The 16,070-nt window shown below is 51.0% G+C and overlaps 4 protein-coding genes across 4 annotated transcripts; 1 reads left to right on the top strand and 3 right to left on the bottom strand.

Moving 5' to 3' along the window:
* Positions 1 to 583: 583 nt before the first annotated feature.
* On the top strand, positions 584 to 1,504 carry BGZ61DRAFT_374660 (uncharacterized protein; the record flags this gene model as incomplete). The annotated part of the gene is made up of 4 exons (XM_046242349.1): positions 584 to 742; positions 798 to 910; positions 1,008 to 1,233; positions 1,286 to 1,504. Coding segments are annotated over 4 exons (717 nt in total), but the record flags the coding sequence as incomplete, so codon positions are not given.
* Positions 1,505 to 5,884: 4,380 nt separating this feature from the next.
* BGZ61DRAFT_468525 (Alpha/Beta hydrolase protein) lies at positions 5,885 to 8,514 on the bottom strand. The gene is given in 3 exon segments (XM_046247880.1): positions 5,885 to 6,299; positions 6,312 to 6,708; positions 7,761 to 8,514. The coding sequence occupies 3 exon segments, from the start codon at positions 8,429 to 8,431 to the stop codon at positions 6,255 to 6,257; spliced, it is 1,113 nt and encodes a 370-aa protein (XP_046093860.1). The 5' UTR covers positions 8,432 to 8,514; the 3' UTR covers positions 5,885 to 6,254.
* Positions 8,515 to 10,601: 2,087 nt separating this feature from the next.
* On the bottom strand, positions 10,602 to 11,550 carry BGZ61DRAFT_468523 (uncharacterized protein). The gene has a single exon (XM_046247879.1). It carries the CDS (start codon positions 11,519 to 11,521, stop codon positions 10,994 to 10,996), a length of 528 nt encoding a protein of 175 aa, XP_046093859.1. The 5' UTR covers positions 11,522 to 11,550; the 3' UTR covers positions 10,602 to 10,993.
* Positions 11,551 to 11,807: 257 nt separating this feature from the next.
* On the bottom strand, positions 11,808 to 14,108 carry BGZ61DRAFT_511130 (uncharacterized protein; the record flags this gene model as incomplete). Its single annotated transcript, XM_046252103.1, has 3 exons — positions 11,808 to 12,066; positions 12,131 to 13,906; positions 14,018 to 14,108. 3 exons carry the CDS (start codon positions 14,106 to 14,108, stop codon positions 11,978 to 11,980), a joined length of 1,956 nt encoding a protein of 651 aa, XP_046093858.1. The 3' UTR covers positions 11,808 to 11,977.
* Between the last annotated feature and the right edge of the window lie 1,962 nt (positions 14,109 to 16,070).

Here is a 16,070-nt window from a genome sequence, read left to right as displayed (position 1 = left end):
GCACATATATTGATGTGATTCGCCGACCACATTTTGAGGCGCCCTCCATATGCAAGGTGAGCACACGCCGTCAAGATGCCCCTCGCTCAGCTCTTATCGGGGCCAATCACAAGTCGGGGATACGGACACAGGGTGGGTCCATCGACCGGGTTCTCGACTGAGGAGGCTGCGAGGTAGACGGAGGGAGGGGGAGACGGGATCAGGTAGGGTAAATAAACACCACCACCGTTAAAATTATCGGACTTCAATTCTGCTCTCTTAATAACTGCTCACCCAGTTCATATCTTCGAGCGCTGATTTCCGCTACCGGCCTGCGAGATCGCCGCCAAAATGGTACGGCCCTGCTACTGGTGGACTCGGGTAGATACTCTGCTAATTGATACCCACCAGCCACTCAAGGAGCTCGCTCCCGGCACCGGTCCCAACGGGACTGGGACTCCAAACTTGGAGTTAGTCACCATCATCCCACCTTTGTAGCTGGTAATGTTAACGTGATGCTAGCATCGTAGCAGTCCATGGCCTCAACCCCAGGGGCAGGCGGGATCATGCAACTTTTACGTGGACGAAGAGATCATCGACTGGGGACCGACTATGGCTCCAGGACGATCTTCCCACGGACTTGCCCTCCGCTCGAGTATTCATTTATGAATACGATTCTATCCCCGTCTTGACGAGTACCAAGACGCGACTTACCCACGAAGCCAGCGACCTGCTGTATTGCCTCGACGTGGATCGATTCGATGTGCGCCTCCCTCGTTGGATGACCGAGAGCCTGAGGGCTGATAACCCTGACCCAGTGTCCCGAACGACCCATCATATTCATCGCGCATAGCTTGGGCGGAATATTGGTTAAGCAGGTTGTCTATTGCTTTCTGCGCTTGTCGAATCAATCTGACACTCACAGGCGCTCGTCAACGCAAACAATGATCCGAGTTATTCCAACATCAAGCAGTCAACGTCAGGTCACGCCTCTCAGTGCATCTACGGTACCGCTGACAAAAAGACAGGCGCGGACTGGCTTTCTTCGCCACTCCTCATGGGGGTGGCAACGAGACACTTGTATCATTCGGGAAAAAATGTGCAGCTGTTGTCAACTTCGTCACCATGTCCGCCCCGAACGATCTGATGGAAGCTGTCACATCCGGCTCATTATACTCGGACATCTTGCAAGAAGGATGGAGACATCAGCTGAACAACTACCGTATCGTATCCTTCTACGAGGGCATTGGAAATGTGCGTAACCCGTACTGTAGCGACGTTCCCTCCATTACTAACGGCCTTGAAGATTGTTCCTCGCGACTCAGCAGTGCTTGATATGCCCGGAGACATCGAGACCCAGGTCAAAATAGAGGCGAATCACGGCGACATATGTCGCTTCGATACGCGCGACCTATCGGACAGTCAACGTTACAAAAAAGTCCGTCATGGTCTTCGAAAACTCCACGAGGCCGCTCTAAATAATAGCCCCGATACTCCTCTCCCTACACTAAGCAGAGGTGGGTAAGGAAGTGCATGACTTTGGGGTCCCTCTTGATGGCTTGCAGTTAGGTACAGTGATGCAAAACTACTGTAGTCGTATCTGATAGCTAATTTATTCTCATTCCTTCTTGTCTTTGGTCCTGGTCACTAACTTCCCTCCTTGCGTAGACACTCGTCATGACCATTCTCACAATGCGTATCAAGGCCGCGATAACCCGATGCCTTTGCGTCGCGAGAGCATTGCCGAGAGCGAGAAGGATCTCCCGATGCCGAGCCCATCTGCGGTTATGTCCGTTCTAGCCCTAGTTCGAACCGCGCATCAGGGAAATCCGAACGCAACTCCCGCGACTGAGCTGTCGGAGCCAGATTGGATTTTGCCGACTTTCATGAAGTCATTCAAGCACTACGACTATGTAGGTGCATTCGAGGAAGTCAGCCAATCCAGGTATCCAGGCACGTGCGACTGGATTTTCGACACCGACGAAATGAAGTGGTGGGCCGAAGGCGACAAGTCGCGCATTCTTTGGCTTACTGGTCATCCCGGCATTGGGAAGTCCACCTTGGCTAGCTATCTAGTCGAGAAGCTCCAGAGGGGGGAGAGCGAGGGTAACAACCCAAAGTCTACGGTTATTTACGGCTTCTGCCACCGCCAAAAGAACTACACGCCAAGTATGATTCTGTCTATTGCGATCTATCAGATGCTGCATAAATTTGATGCCCTGCGACGGTTTGCCTTCCGACAGGACATGTTCCAGTGTTTGGGGGACTCGTACAACCGCATTATGAAGGGCAAGAATAGGTCAGCTTCGATACTTTGGGATCTCCTCTGGCAATTGGTTAGCCACTCCCACCTCGAGAAAGTCTTTTTTATCATTGACGCGCTCGACGTGCTCGACGAAGATGCGCGAATAAAACTGATGGGCCTGTTCTACATGAAACTCAGAGACCCTTCCAAGTCCAGGACTCAACTCAAGATCTTCATTACAAGCCAACCAAGCAACCATGTCGCCATATTGCAGTCAAAATGGCTCGCAGGTTGCCCGGATGCACTGAAGCCCATGGAAACAATGAAATACGAGGCTAGAATCAACGAGGATATCGACCGCTTTGTCCGGGACGAAATGGCTAGGATTGTCGGAGTCCAAGGATACTCGCGCGATGAGATGAAGCTCATCGAGCAACAGCTCGCTGCCTACGGGTCCAAAAGCTTCCTCCCAGTCACACTCTACTTCAAGCAACTGCAGATCTCCGCACCCGAACGACTCCACGAGGTTCTGCAGAGCGTTTCACAAAACCTCACCTCCTTCTACACGAACCTTGTTGAGCAACTTTCTTCTCCGATTTTGACGACACGCTCCCCGCTCATGACGTTCATCACTCACAGTTATAGGACGTTAACAATCCGGGAATTGGCCTTTGCGTGTCGATGGGAAGAAAAGGGGCTCGAACAAAACGCCCCCTTCCGAGCCGAACAAAAAAACCCATTGGACGACGAGGATGTCAACCGTTTCACGGCTAGAGCTGAGAAGTACTTTCCAGTGCTCAAAATCGGGCAAGATGGATCGGTCTCATTCTTTCATGACTCTATTCGGGATTTCATCATACACCGTGCCGTGAAGAGAACCGACTTCTTTGTTGAGAGCCCTGAAAAGGCCCATCGCAACCTGGCTCTCCTCTGCATGAAGACAATCCTCTACAAGTTGGCAATGCCAAGACCCGAACCGTGGACCGACAACTACAGCAAGACTCAACTCATCCTTACTCAGCATGTCTTTCTTTCATATGCCGTGCAGTTCTGGCTTAAGCATCTTCAGGAAGCTGTTCCACCGACTACCGCCTTTGGCGAGATTGACGAAGATATCCTTTTGGCAGTGAGAGATATTGTGCAGATTTGGAGAGACAGGCCATCAACACGGGGCTTCCGAGAGACTATGATTGCTCAGCTTGGTTTCGATCTAAAGCGTAAGAGTCTCGTCCAAAACCTGACCCCTCTCGAGGTTTTAAGTGCACTTGGCCTGGACCCCTTCCTGCGTGCGTACATCAATACGCCAGAAGTAAGCTCATCTCTGCGCAGCATGGAGCGATTCGCTGAAAATGCCATCAAACTCGCCATTCAAGGTGGCCATGAGGGCTGTTTGGGCATCCTGCGAGAGGCTTTCAACATATCTTCACTGGAGGGTGAACAGTACAAGGATGTCATTGCCGATTCAGCCTGGAGCGGACGACCAAATATGGTTGAGACGGTGCTCAGACTCAGACGGAGTAGGACGCAGGAGTTGGTCAAGGCGCTCATCGCTGCCTTTCTGAACGGCGATCGAGAAAGTCTCGACCACTTGGCCAGAGATCGATCTATTTTCCAGGACCGGAATCATTTTGGCATGACTGCCCTCCATGCAGTCTTCGCATACAACGTCGGAGGGTTTAACGGTTCGCAGCCATACCAACCGGCAATAGGAGTGTGTTTGGCCATATGTGGCTATCTCATCGACAATGGCGTCAGCGCGTCCTCGAGAGACAACTACGGCTTCACCGCACTGCACTGGGCGTGCAGAAGTAGCTACTTCTGTCAGAAAGGCATCATCGAATTCCTCGTCGCTCGGGGAGCGGACCCCCATGCCCAAAATATCACAGGTTTGACGCCGCTGCACCTGGCAGTATTCTATTCCTGGAATATTGAAGCTCTCCAGTGTTTACTTGAGCTGGGCACTAACAACCTGCTCGGTGTTGCATCGCGCGGTCGCATGACACCCTTGCACTGGGCCGTCGGCCGCCCCACGCGGCGTGATACTGAAGGCGAAGATTCGACCAAATCAGTGATCGAGTTCCTTCTGCGGCGCGGCGCAGACATCCGAGCGCAGAACCTGCGAGGCATCACCCCTTTGGAGTGGGGAGGTCAATATTGGGGGGCGACACTGCAAGCCATTTATTCCCGACTGCAAGGCGTTGACATTATTGCCATCAACCACAACCCAAACTCGCATCTTCTCGTTCTCTGGGATGGCTGGGCAAACATCAGTTCGGGGGCGCTCACACACGTCTCGATGGACGACTTGATCCAGATGGCGCCTCATTTGCCACCCGAGATAGAAGACCCAGAGCTCCCAGAGCTCCTAGATGCGATGACAGAAGCACAGAGAAGAAGACGCTCGCTGCGAGTATTTCTGGCGCGAATTCAAGGTCGTTTTCGTGGTGTCTGGATCGGCGGGCACAGCAGGCATGGCAGGCATTAATGATCCCTTTCGATGGTTCAGTCAAAATCTGGAGATAGGAATTCAGCACAGCACGAGCCCAGCCATGTGTTCTCGTTTAACATTGGGTATCACAGGGCCAACTCGAAACGGCGTGCTTCTCGCCACGCCCTGATCCAGAATCTGGCGGATTATCATACCGTACCTGCAGCTACCACACTTGCCATCACACTGGTACGACACTGAACTATGATTCTACGCTGTTAAATTCCCATTATCACAGCCTAGGTGCTATTCGCGGGTCAGGGTTACCTTTGAGTGCAGTGCCAAACTTTATTGAAATCATCATTCACAATTAAACAACCTTTGAGTGAGACCTATTTACCAGTGTGTACGATTTATCGACTGAGAGTGTATGGTTCGGTCGCCACTAGGAAACAGGGGACCCAGTACGCTACGGCTAGCAAGGCAAGTCCTACGCTAGCCGACGTGTCATGTTCAGAGGAAGGAGGGAGGTCCAGCCGGGATGACTAAGGAGAAGAGGGCACCCAACGCACACACACACACAAGCAACAAGAACAGCTTGAACACACAGAGAATTGGATTAATTGATTGGCCTGAACAAGGCCTGCTCAACACATCATATTTCATACCCATTTGAAAAGATCAACTCGGACCGTATCTACCCACTAGCGCGTCCGACATGTCAACTAGTCACGTGCAGTAGCCTTCTCCAGAGCGACGTCCGTGCACAAATAATTCAGCCCGAAGGGCGTTTTTTTTTTTTTTTTTTTTTGCCTTGTGCCTTGTGCCTTTCGGTACGAAAGGTCTTCTTAAGCTCTGGGATTTCCAACCCCAAAATTTGGCCCCCCCCCCGGCAAAATTACCCGATTAAGCCATGCGCAACTGCACCTCCTAATTGGTCCAATCCTCCCACTCTCATTTGCCACAAATCCTCCCACTCCCATTTGCCACATGTGCATGAACTTCGAATTCACCCTCCCCCACCCGAGATCAAGTGTAAAGAAGTCTTCATTGGCTGGGATTTTTCTGTTAAAAGCTCTTGGTATTCTTCCTATCTAATGAGGGTCTTTGGGTCAGTCTTATAGACGAAAGTGATGACCTCGGATGACCTCGGACAGCCGAGACGCTCCGGATGCTTCGGGGTCTTTGGCTTCATCTAGCTATTGACCTGAATGAAGGAAAAGCTAGGCCGGTGACGAGGCAGGTGGCGATGGACGCCTACGATAGAAGAAAAAGCTTCACTGCCGTAATAGCCGTTGAAATCCGATATCCCGATATATGTGATATCGGCGCCCTTATTGAGCAGCAGTTCCAATTCTGGAGCCTGAGCGAAAGGCGGGAGTACCAAAACTGGGACCGCCCGCGAGACTAAATAGAGCACCACCATGCTTTTGTCTCACTGATGAGATTGAAGACATCAAAAATGGCCCCAATATGGTAGAGTAACATAGAACGATGGTGAGAAAGGGATACGTGCCGCGCGACTCTCGGAACACATCTGTACCTTCCATATTGTCTGGTGAACTAGTTGACGCCACTTAGATCATGAATTAAGCATTGAGATCAAGCCCTGAGGATCCTGTTCCTGACCCTGTGCATTTCCTGTTCCATTTCCTGGTCCATTTCCTGGTCCATTTCCTGGTCCATGACCCCCCACACCATTTTGGCGTAGTGTGAGGGATTGTGATGCCAAAGATTCCATAATATTCGCGGTCCCCTCCACATCCAGTAAGGGGCCCACCACCCGAGACGTAGTCCGATATCAACCGGAATGGAGAGATCCCCAGCAATCTCTTCGTCATTTACGCCTGGCGGGTCGAAATCCCGTAGGATTATTTCCCCGCTAACATGTTGCCACAGGGACAGCGATTCGCCAGCATGCTGATATTTCCTCTTCCTGATGCTGAAGCCCGGATGGGAGGGCGGGATCTTAATGGAAACAGCTTGGCTGTATCTGTCAGGCACGGTGGGAATCGGGTCGTATTGCTCCACAAGCCGGTAGCACCGGATGTTGCGCCTCGTAAACTCTTCGACAAAGTGTTGGTTCCCAACCCTTGGAGAGCCCAGCGTGACGCAGGTAATGTCCTTGTCTGGCCACTTTATCTTGCACCATAGGGCGCACAAGGTCGCTAGAGCACCCCCAAGACCGTGGCCGCAGATTTCAATCTTTTCGAAATCTTGCCTCGATGTGTCTCGCCAGAGTTGGTTGATGTAGCTTAGCAACTTGTCGTCCTGTAGAAAATTGTTGAAAGCAAGCAAGAAGCCTTTGTGTACAAGCACGTTCGGAAGGTCCGCATCGGGCCAGTCAATTATAGCCAAGTCGAAGGGAAAGCTTGTCCAAAGGGTCTCCAAGAAGCCCCATAGTCGCTCGCCCATATATCGCATCGGCAAATCGGTTCCTCCAAATGCGAGGACTAGAGTGTCGCCCCTGCGGACAACCAAATGCACTTGCAGGGGGGCGATGGCCGTCTCAGCGTTTCCCCAGAAGGAAGTCACAATTTGGAGCTTTCGGGAAGGCTCATGCAGGTCGTAATTAAGCAATCGAAACTCGGCCTCGTCCTTATATGCCAAGCAGGCATATCTTGCCAGATGGAAGATGTCTTTCAGAACACCGGCCATGGCTTCGCGGCCCTTCCCTAGAACCGTCTCTGTTGATGCTTCTTAGTAGATTGAACAATAGATAGAACTTCATGCAACCTACTTTCACTCTCTAAGATCATCCGCACGACTGTCGCGTACGCCATGGGACTGTGTGACCAGGCTTTCCATACTACTCGCGCGACACTAAACATTTGATAAAAGAACATCAGAAAACGTAATCCGATCTCAGTGAGTCCGGTGAGATTCTTGGCTCTCTCTTCACTGGCAACGCTAGGCGGGTTTTCTTCTAGACGAGCTTGCGGTATTTCGTCTTGTCTGCGCAGCCAAATCGGCGTACCGACATGTTTGTATCTCCTCTCCTCAGGATCGGTAGCGGGAATTGAGAGCTTCACCGCCTCTGTATATCTATTTGGTAGATTCGGAATCGGGTCAGAATCGAGCATAAATCGATAGCACTGGATATTGCGCCTCGTAAACTCTTCGACAAAGTGTTGGTTCCCAACCCTTGGAGAGCCCAGCGTGACGCAGGTAATGTCCTTGTCTGGCCACTTTATCTTGCACCATAGGGCGCACAAGGTCGCTAGAGCACCCCCAAGACCGTGGCCGCAGATTTCAATCTTTTCGAAATCTTGCCTCGATGTGTCTCGCCGGAGTTGGTTGATGTAGCTTAGCAACTTGTCGTCCTGTAGAAAATTGTTGAAAGCAAGCAAGAAGCCTTTGTGTACAAACACATTCGGAAGGTCCGCATCGAGCCAGTCAATTTTTGTCAAGCCGAAACTAATGTCTGTCCAGACATTAGCTAAGAATCCACGGAATTGCGTCGGTTGTAGGATATCCTCCCAAGCAATTGGGAAAATATATCCAGGAAATGCCAGGACTAAAGTATCGCTAGTGCGAATGCCTAAGTGTACGTGTGTAGTGGAAGGAGCGAGCAGCGATCCTCTTTTCCGAAATGGAGTTTCTATTCGAAGATATCGCGCGTTGAGAGAGCCTTTTAATTCCGCTGCGTACATTCGAAATTCAACGCCGTCATCGTTCAAATATGCCCAGTGTGCGAAATGCACCAGATGTTCTATCGATTTTAAGATCTCGTAGAGTTTGTCGTTTGCCGTAGTGGACAAGGATCGAGGCATCGCCATCGCGATTCGTTGCAGTCAGGTGCTAGCGTCGTAAGGAATCAAGGTTAGTCCCGCCTAGAACGCAGAGAGAGGAAATGTTTCAGTGTGGAAGAACTATCCGTTTAATATATGTCAATGGCACGGTTCCCATATGTAGACCATAGACAGTACGGAATGACGCATAACGTTCACATGAATGACGCATAACGTTCACATGGATGGCACATGACGTTCACATGAATGACGCATAACGTTCACATGGATGGCACATGACGTTCACATGAATGACGCATAACGTTCACATGAATGACATAACGTTTCACATGAATGACATGCCACATCTGCCCCGCATAGACATAGGAAGCTCGTACATGTGATAGTCGTATGATAGTACTATATTTAGCTGAGACATTGCTGCCTGGAAGTTCTCATACCCAACCGCTTTAACCACCCTGGACGTTTATCAAATAACTACTGTGGATGCTCCCCGTGCAGTCCGGACAACGGTATAAATTCCATTGTATGCGCCTCCCTGGCTGCCACAAGCCGACTAAGTACAAATGCAAACCAGATTTATTCCTTTGGTGATTCCGACTTCCGGCGATGAAACTATGTCTGCAGATCCAAACCACCGTATTGTTTCATCGATCGCACACCTAGTGCATTATGCCAACTGTGCATATCATAACACCCACGGCACTCAATTTCGAATGCACGCGGGGGACAACCTAAAGGGAGAACCTCTAGCCTGCCGAAACCTTCAAATACATGTTCCTTTTTTTCAGAGAGGACTACGAGCTATTACTTCTAATACACACATCCACCTAGGTGTTCTTAATGGCCATACCCTTGTCCTGGCATTCAGAGGAACCGATTTGCCGATGAATATAGATAACGTCAAAAAAATAGCTCGATGGCTAGGATTTGCGGGTAACGCCATAACAGACATTAGTTTCGGCTTGACAAAAATTGACTGGCCCGATGCGGACCTTCCGAACGTGCTTGTACACAAAGGCTTCTTGCTTGCTTTCAACCATGTTCTACAGGACGACAGGTGGCTAAGCTACATCGACCAACTCCGGCGAGACACATCGAGGCAAGATTTCGAAAAGATTGAAATCTGCGGTCACAGTCTTGGGGGTGCTCTAGCGACCTTGTGCGCCCTATGGTGCAAGATAAAGTGGCCAGACAAGGACATTACCTGCGTCACGCTGGGCTCTCCAAGGGTTGGGAACCAACACTTTGTCGAAGAGTTTACGAGGCGCAATATCCAGTGCTATCGATTTATGCTCGATTCTGACCCGATTCCGAATCTACCAAATAGATATACAGAGGCGGTGAAGCTCTCAATTCCCGCTACCGATCCTGAGGAGAGGAGATACAAACATGTCGGTACGCCGATTTGGCTGCGCAGACAAGACGAAATACCGCAAGCTCGTCTAGAAGAAAACCCGCCTAGCGTTGCCAGCGAAGAGGGAGCTGAAGATCTCAGCCTGATAATGAAGATCAAATTCTTGGGGGGCTTCGTTGCTTCTAGTTTGACAGGTGGAAGGAAATTAATTTGGAATATGTGGGACCATAGCCCCATGGAGTACGCGACAACGGTTTACAGAATCAGAGAGCTCCCGATGATGACGAGGAAAACGGGAGGTGAAGCAAAGTCACAGCTGTGACAAGAATTCGCCGCGGCTGACGTTGGTGAACACGGTTGACGATATTTGGAGGGATGGGAATGTAAAGTCTGGGGAATGAGCAGTCCAAAACCGCGCGAAAGCGAAAACGCAAGCGACGGGGATCCACACACAATTTATCAGTCCACCAGGTATGCCTCTCTAGTAGTCGCTCTTTGAACACTCCGTTGTAAGCACCTTTAACGTCGAAACTGATCAGACTGAGTACCCTGCCGGCCCTCCATGCCTTGTAGATCTGCTCCTGCAGCAGTGTAAGTGCTTGTTCGGCTGACCTTCGCTTCCTTGCCCGGAGGTGGTTTGCGGGTAGCAGTCCATAGCTCTCTACACCATTTTGATCCATTGGGGGTGCCCCATAGGGACTGTTAATAGTTTACCGTCGCTTTTCCATGCCTGTGGTTCTTGAATCGCCACAACTGCAAATTTTGGAGTCGCTTGTCATTCATTAGGCTTTCGTGTACTGTATCCTGTTTTCTCACATTCAGTTGGATTACCTCAAACATCCTACTCATGGGGTGGTATGATTACGACTCCGTAGGTTTCATTCGACCCCACTCGGTGTTCTTCATGTGATCTTGCGAGGATCAGCGAGTAGTGAGACTGATCTAATCATCACATGTCAAAAAGCGCTTGTCTCCCTTTGCACCCCCTCCCTAGCTGAAAATGACGAGGCTATGAACGCCATTATGTGGGTGAGGTGACTCATCGACCACCACCACAACAACAGCGTAACCGGAACCGCAGCGGGAAGCCATTTCTGGAAACACGACTAGACTTACAAACCAAACACAGATAGAAATCATTCACTATGCATCAGATCTGTTCTTCTACAGTAAACCAGAGAAACGAATCAAGTCCATTTTTGGGTCGTATTCCTCCACTTATCGTGATATTATCATGCCTGTATATTGTAGACTTCCTGGTCGACCTGATGGCATACGGAGTCCGTTGGGTGGCTGCGGTCCGAGTAGTTCGCTGGTTCCTGTCTCACCCTTACGCTCATCCAAGAACAAGTCCAACCAACCAACCAAATGCTGCAGCCACCCCAACCACCAATCTCAGCCACACGGCAAGTTCCGCAAATAAGCCAATGACTCATGGTGGAGAGCGACACTTCTCCTCTGGTCTTGTCATAGAGGAAGGCGGTCATTTCACATTGGAACATATCCGACTGCTGTAGCAGCTGCTTACGTAGGATCTCTTGCATGTATGGTGTAATGTAGCTACTTCGGCCGACACGGATCAAGGGGTTCGACGGGGTCGCTGGTGCTTTCGTCGTTGGAAGGCCTTGTCGTTTCAATCGTTGTCTCTGAACTGTGCGGCGGCAGCAGCCAACAGATTTGACTATCTCGTTAGTCGACAAGCCGCTTTCAATCATAGCATCGATCTGATTATGTTGGGAGAGACTGAGCCGTGACGCCATGGTCGCTGATAGAATAAGCCGGTTATGGCTTTGTTGGAGAAAAGTTGTCATCACCTGGCACGGGGGGCCCGGTTTGGCGTTGCATTTGTGGCCTTGCTGCCTGGCGTGCACCCGTAGAGCCGTTTCTGGCTTTGTTATGCCCCTCACTTCAGAGGTACGCACTGTTTGTCACTGCGCACGGTATCAGCCACACTGCGCTACAAGGGTTGGTCCGTGCGGAAAGTCTTGCAACATTCAACAACTGCGACACATTTGTCGGTTACCACTGTACTGTACTGTACAGAATCCAGAGCCCAAAGTTCGCGACACTTTCTCTTCACATGACCGATTCTTTCGTTTACTCCTGCTTTGCTCGCTTGACGGTTGAATTACCATACAAGGCAACCTCTGGAGCCATCTTCCGCTTTGATGCCCGGAGGGAAATATTATCAAGGCACTGGGACTCAACAGCCGTCCTCAACTTCTCCTGTTGTCGGTTGCTTTGCCTGCCTTCACAGATATCTGCGACAGAAACTGCGTCGTCACTGGGAGAGCTGGTCCTTGACCTGTCGAGTAGGTGCTCGTAGCCTCGCAGTCTCCTAAGCCAGCTTTTCTCTTCCTGTTCTCCACCATCCGGTACCTCTAGGCATCTTTGGGCCATCTCCTGCAGCTCCCCAAAACTGATTGTATCCCTGAACGAGCGATCCTCATGAACCTTCAACACTCGTGGAAATCGCAGAGCAAAGTACCCAACGTTCGCGGGCTTGTCGAAGCCAGCACCAACCACTTCTACAATAAACGGATGCTTGAATAGCTCCACTGGCTGCAGCCTCCGTGCGGGCTCGAATAAGACATCGAACTCGGGCATAGACTTGGCGAATGGTGCTCGTGTGAAATATCCATGGCGGTTGAGGTACGTGATGTTTTCTTTCGAGATGCCATGTCTGTCGACCGTATCGATTATGCGAAATCTCGGCTTGGCATTAAAGCGGCAGACTTCGTGCTTATTTTCGACGCACCCGATATAGAATGACGTCCACCATAGGCTACCAATGCCGAGCTCATGCTCATCTCTCGCGTTGCGGCGTCCCCCAATAATGGCGAAGTCTGCGGTGTCACCAAGGCCTGGAATGTAATCTTTCTTGAGCTTGATGAATGGCTTGCTTCCGTTGAATGAGAAGTAGGGGTCGTCGCAACCTTTGAGCACAAATCCTTCCCACCGTTGTGTGATGGCTCGAGCGAATGTCTCACTGAGCCGTTCCGCTGCGTCGAAAGACGAGAATTCAATTACTTCGCGAGATCCTATGTCGGTCCGGCCCGGAATGCAGCGGACCAAAGATTGAAGCCGTCGTCGCCGTACATCATGAGTCTCTAAGCCGCAGACGATGTCGTCCAGTAATAGAATATCGTAGAACATGATCATGAGATGCTCGCTCGATTCGACGGGCGAATCGAGAGCTGCTCCAAGAAACCGTCCCGATCGTTTCACATGTCTGCGGATTTTGTGGAAAGGCTCGATTCTCCCTTCGTCATCGTTCCATACCAGCAGCTCGCCCTCCAGGATACACCGCTTCTTGATTTTGCAGCCTGCTGTGTCAAGCTCAAGGCTGTCCCGCAGTGCCCGATGAATTCCCATGCGGTCGCTGGTTGAGTCTCTCCCACTCTTGGAGAAAATCTTGATGCCGGCTCCGGATTTGTTCAGGTCGATATGGATTTGACAGTATTCTCCATCGTACTTCCTCTCCACGCTCATCCGTCTCGGCCCAGCCAATTGGCAGCAATGCCTGATGCTCCTTGCTTTTTCATAGGTCGCACGCGCCGTCATTATCCCAGCCTGCGGCTCGAGTTCCCTACTGGCAACTTCCTTTAGCTCATCGCAAGTATCCACCGCTGGCTGGATGGGCATATGCCGGATAGCCGGGCTGTCTAGGAGCCCCACAGCAGCTGGGATTGAATTTTGAAAGCGAAGGAGGTCAGGCAGGAGAAAATGAAATCTGCTCATTACCAGCGTCTCTGGAACGCGGGCTGGGCTGTAATTCTTTGATATAATGCGAATCATCCATTTGGTCTCCGAGCTCTGCAGGACTCGGAATACTTTCGAAAGCAAGTCATCTGCACGGATTGATCGGCCATGCTTCGTTGTAACTCTTTCCCGTAGGCTAGCGGACGAGAACGATGATGAGGCTGCAATCTGATCGAGGACATCGTCGAGTTCTTCCAGAGTTACCTCTCGGTCAGCTCTGGATTCGCAGTCTGTTGTAGCCATCACGCGCTCGACGGAGGACGCAAGGTCTAAACCGCCACTGGTTTTCCATCTCTGAAGATCCTTCATTCGGGATGATCCAAGACACTGTGCGCGTTGTATAACCCCTTCCAGTTGTCGTTCTTGCAGACCGAAGACCCTGTCTGGTCTGCGTTCGGGAAAGAGACACGACAAGAATGAAACGGCTTCTGGGCCTCGCCGTGGAATGATTGCATTGTGTTTGTTGAACCAGGCAAGAATGGTAAGTGTGTCACATTCCCGGATTCTGTCGATGCTCGATGACCTCCTGGCATTTCTCTCGAGCCCCTCGAGGAGATCACAAAGCAATCTGAAGGGAAAAGGCATGTTAAAAAATATGGCAATGAGAAGAGTGAAGGGTTAAGCACCAGGTTCTCACAGCGTGCACGAATGTGGAGGGTAGTAGGGAGCTTTGCTGATATTTGGCTTTCATTTAGGAGTCGGTCAGCTACTTATATAGCTGGTCCAGACAGACTACTCGTTGATGATTCGCAGGACCCTCTCCGGGCAACCCAGCTTGTTTCTTATCCTAGCCACTGGCAGTGGGCACCACGACGAATCATGATATGGCGATGCTACTTGAGACAATGAGGTAGCACCCGCAAGATGGTCAAGCCTCCTCGCACAGCCATTTTGTTTTGCATCCCGAGCCCGTTGATGACGACATCCTCACCACTTAAGGTGCTGCTGCATGCAAGCCGGTCTGACATCCCTGGGCGTATGACAGCATCCAGACATATCACCGACCCCTGAACCGGCTGAACCAGCTAGAAGGTTCTTCACCCAATGATTCCTACCACACCTCGCTTGGCATGATCATGTCGGCGTTGCCCCGGCCCGTCGGTCTCTCCGTGCTGTTGGTCCGCCAGACCGGCACGACAAGAGTCAGTCTTGTGATCATTGATATATGCCTCAGCTCTGCCGGTCAAGGGTGGGAGCTGCTGATGGTGAGGCACACTCTCTACTCCACACCTCCCCAACATCCAGTTTACACCAACACCCCCAGGGACAGATAACACAACTGACAATGGTTCTCGGCCCCTCGAGGTTTAAGGTTGACATGGTCGCAATGAACTCTCTGGATTCCTTTCTCATATGATTCCGCTAGCATATCTTTCCAAAGAGTTGTCTTGTTTGGCTATCAGACATTCCCCCTCCCACAATCCCAACACACTTTGGCGTCAAATCCCATTACTCGCCCAACCTCGGGGCTTGCTGTTTCCCGGCACAGAATATCCGGAATGGCAAGGTTCCGAGCGCGAAAACGTGCCTATCTGCTTGGTTCCATCGAGGCTTGGTCGCCACAGCACGTCTTGCCGGGGATGTCTAAAAATACAAGCTGCTGAGCGCAAAGGTGTGCCTAGCACCTTGACGCATGGACGAGGCATACAGTAATAGCGAGCGGGCCGTCATGCTGAGAAATGGTGACGACTACAAGCCAACAGCGCCCTGAGGGAAATACCGCCCTTTCAGTATGGTTGTGTTGTTGCAAGAGGGTGGTAGGTGACGAATATTGTAACCCACCACCGTCGAGCTGCAGGCTGAATTAGACGCTGAGTCCGTCATTCCAAGGCTTCTGTCTAAGCAAGCCCGGGATAGCCGATATCCGTGACAAGGAGGCACCCACCTCTCTGTATAGGAATCCATCTCCTTGCCTGAGCTGGCTTGGCCGAGACCACCCTAGTCCCCACCTCATCTTGACCAACGCACATGCAAGGAGAAAGTAACAAGGCCTAGTCCATCATTATTGGTCATGAACTGGCGTGAGAGAAACCAGTTTCTCGCTTTATGGTTCTGATAATTGTGTGGCAAGTTTCAATACCCCCGAGACTAGAATTTGCCGAGTTAAAAAGCTCACGCGGGGGGGGAGGTATGATATCTTAGGGTTACTTGATGGGTTTAGCAGCTGTACCGACAATTCACTGACGTTGATTCCAATCTACATTTTCTTACATAGTACGACGTCAGCTGGAACGACATTTACGGCAGGATCACTGCTAGCGATTTCTCGTTGCAACCCTGATTGAAGCCCCTTGTTTAGACGTCCTTCAGCTGTGGCACAAGTGTGAGTGGGCACCGACCACCATACAGCTCCGATGCAATCTCCGCGTCTCGATGTTGATGCCCGTTGGTGCCTAGGATTAACATCTTGAGCTGCCTCGTTCCTATCCCAACCCACCACCATACCCATGTATCCACGGGAGGTAGCATTCGGAGGAGCCGAAACGGTTCTATGCCGGGCAACACTAGGCTGTTTCAATAGCAAGCACTCTGATATCGACAGCAATG

Source organism: Ilyonectria robusta (assembly GCF_021365365.1).
Source record: "Ilyonectria robusta strain PMI_751 chromosome Unknown BGZ61scaffold_75, whole genome shotgun sequence".
Classification (NCBI taxonomy): Eukaryota; Fungi; Ascomycota; class Sordariomycetes; order Hypocreales; family Nectriaceae; genus Ilyonectria; species Ilyonectria robusta.
Note: the sequence above shows the minus strand (reverse complement) of the source record. Positions and strands in the feature narration are given on the sequence as shown.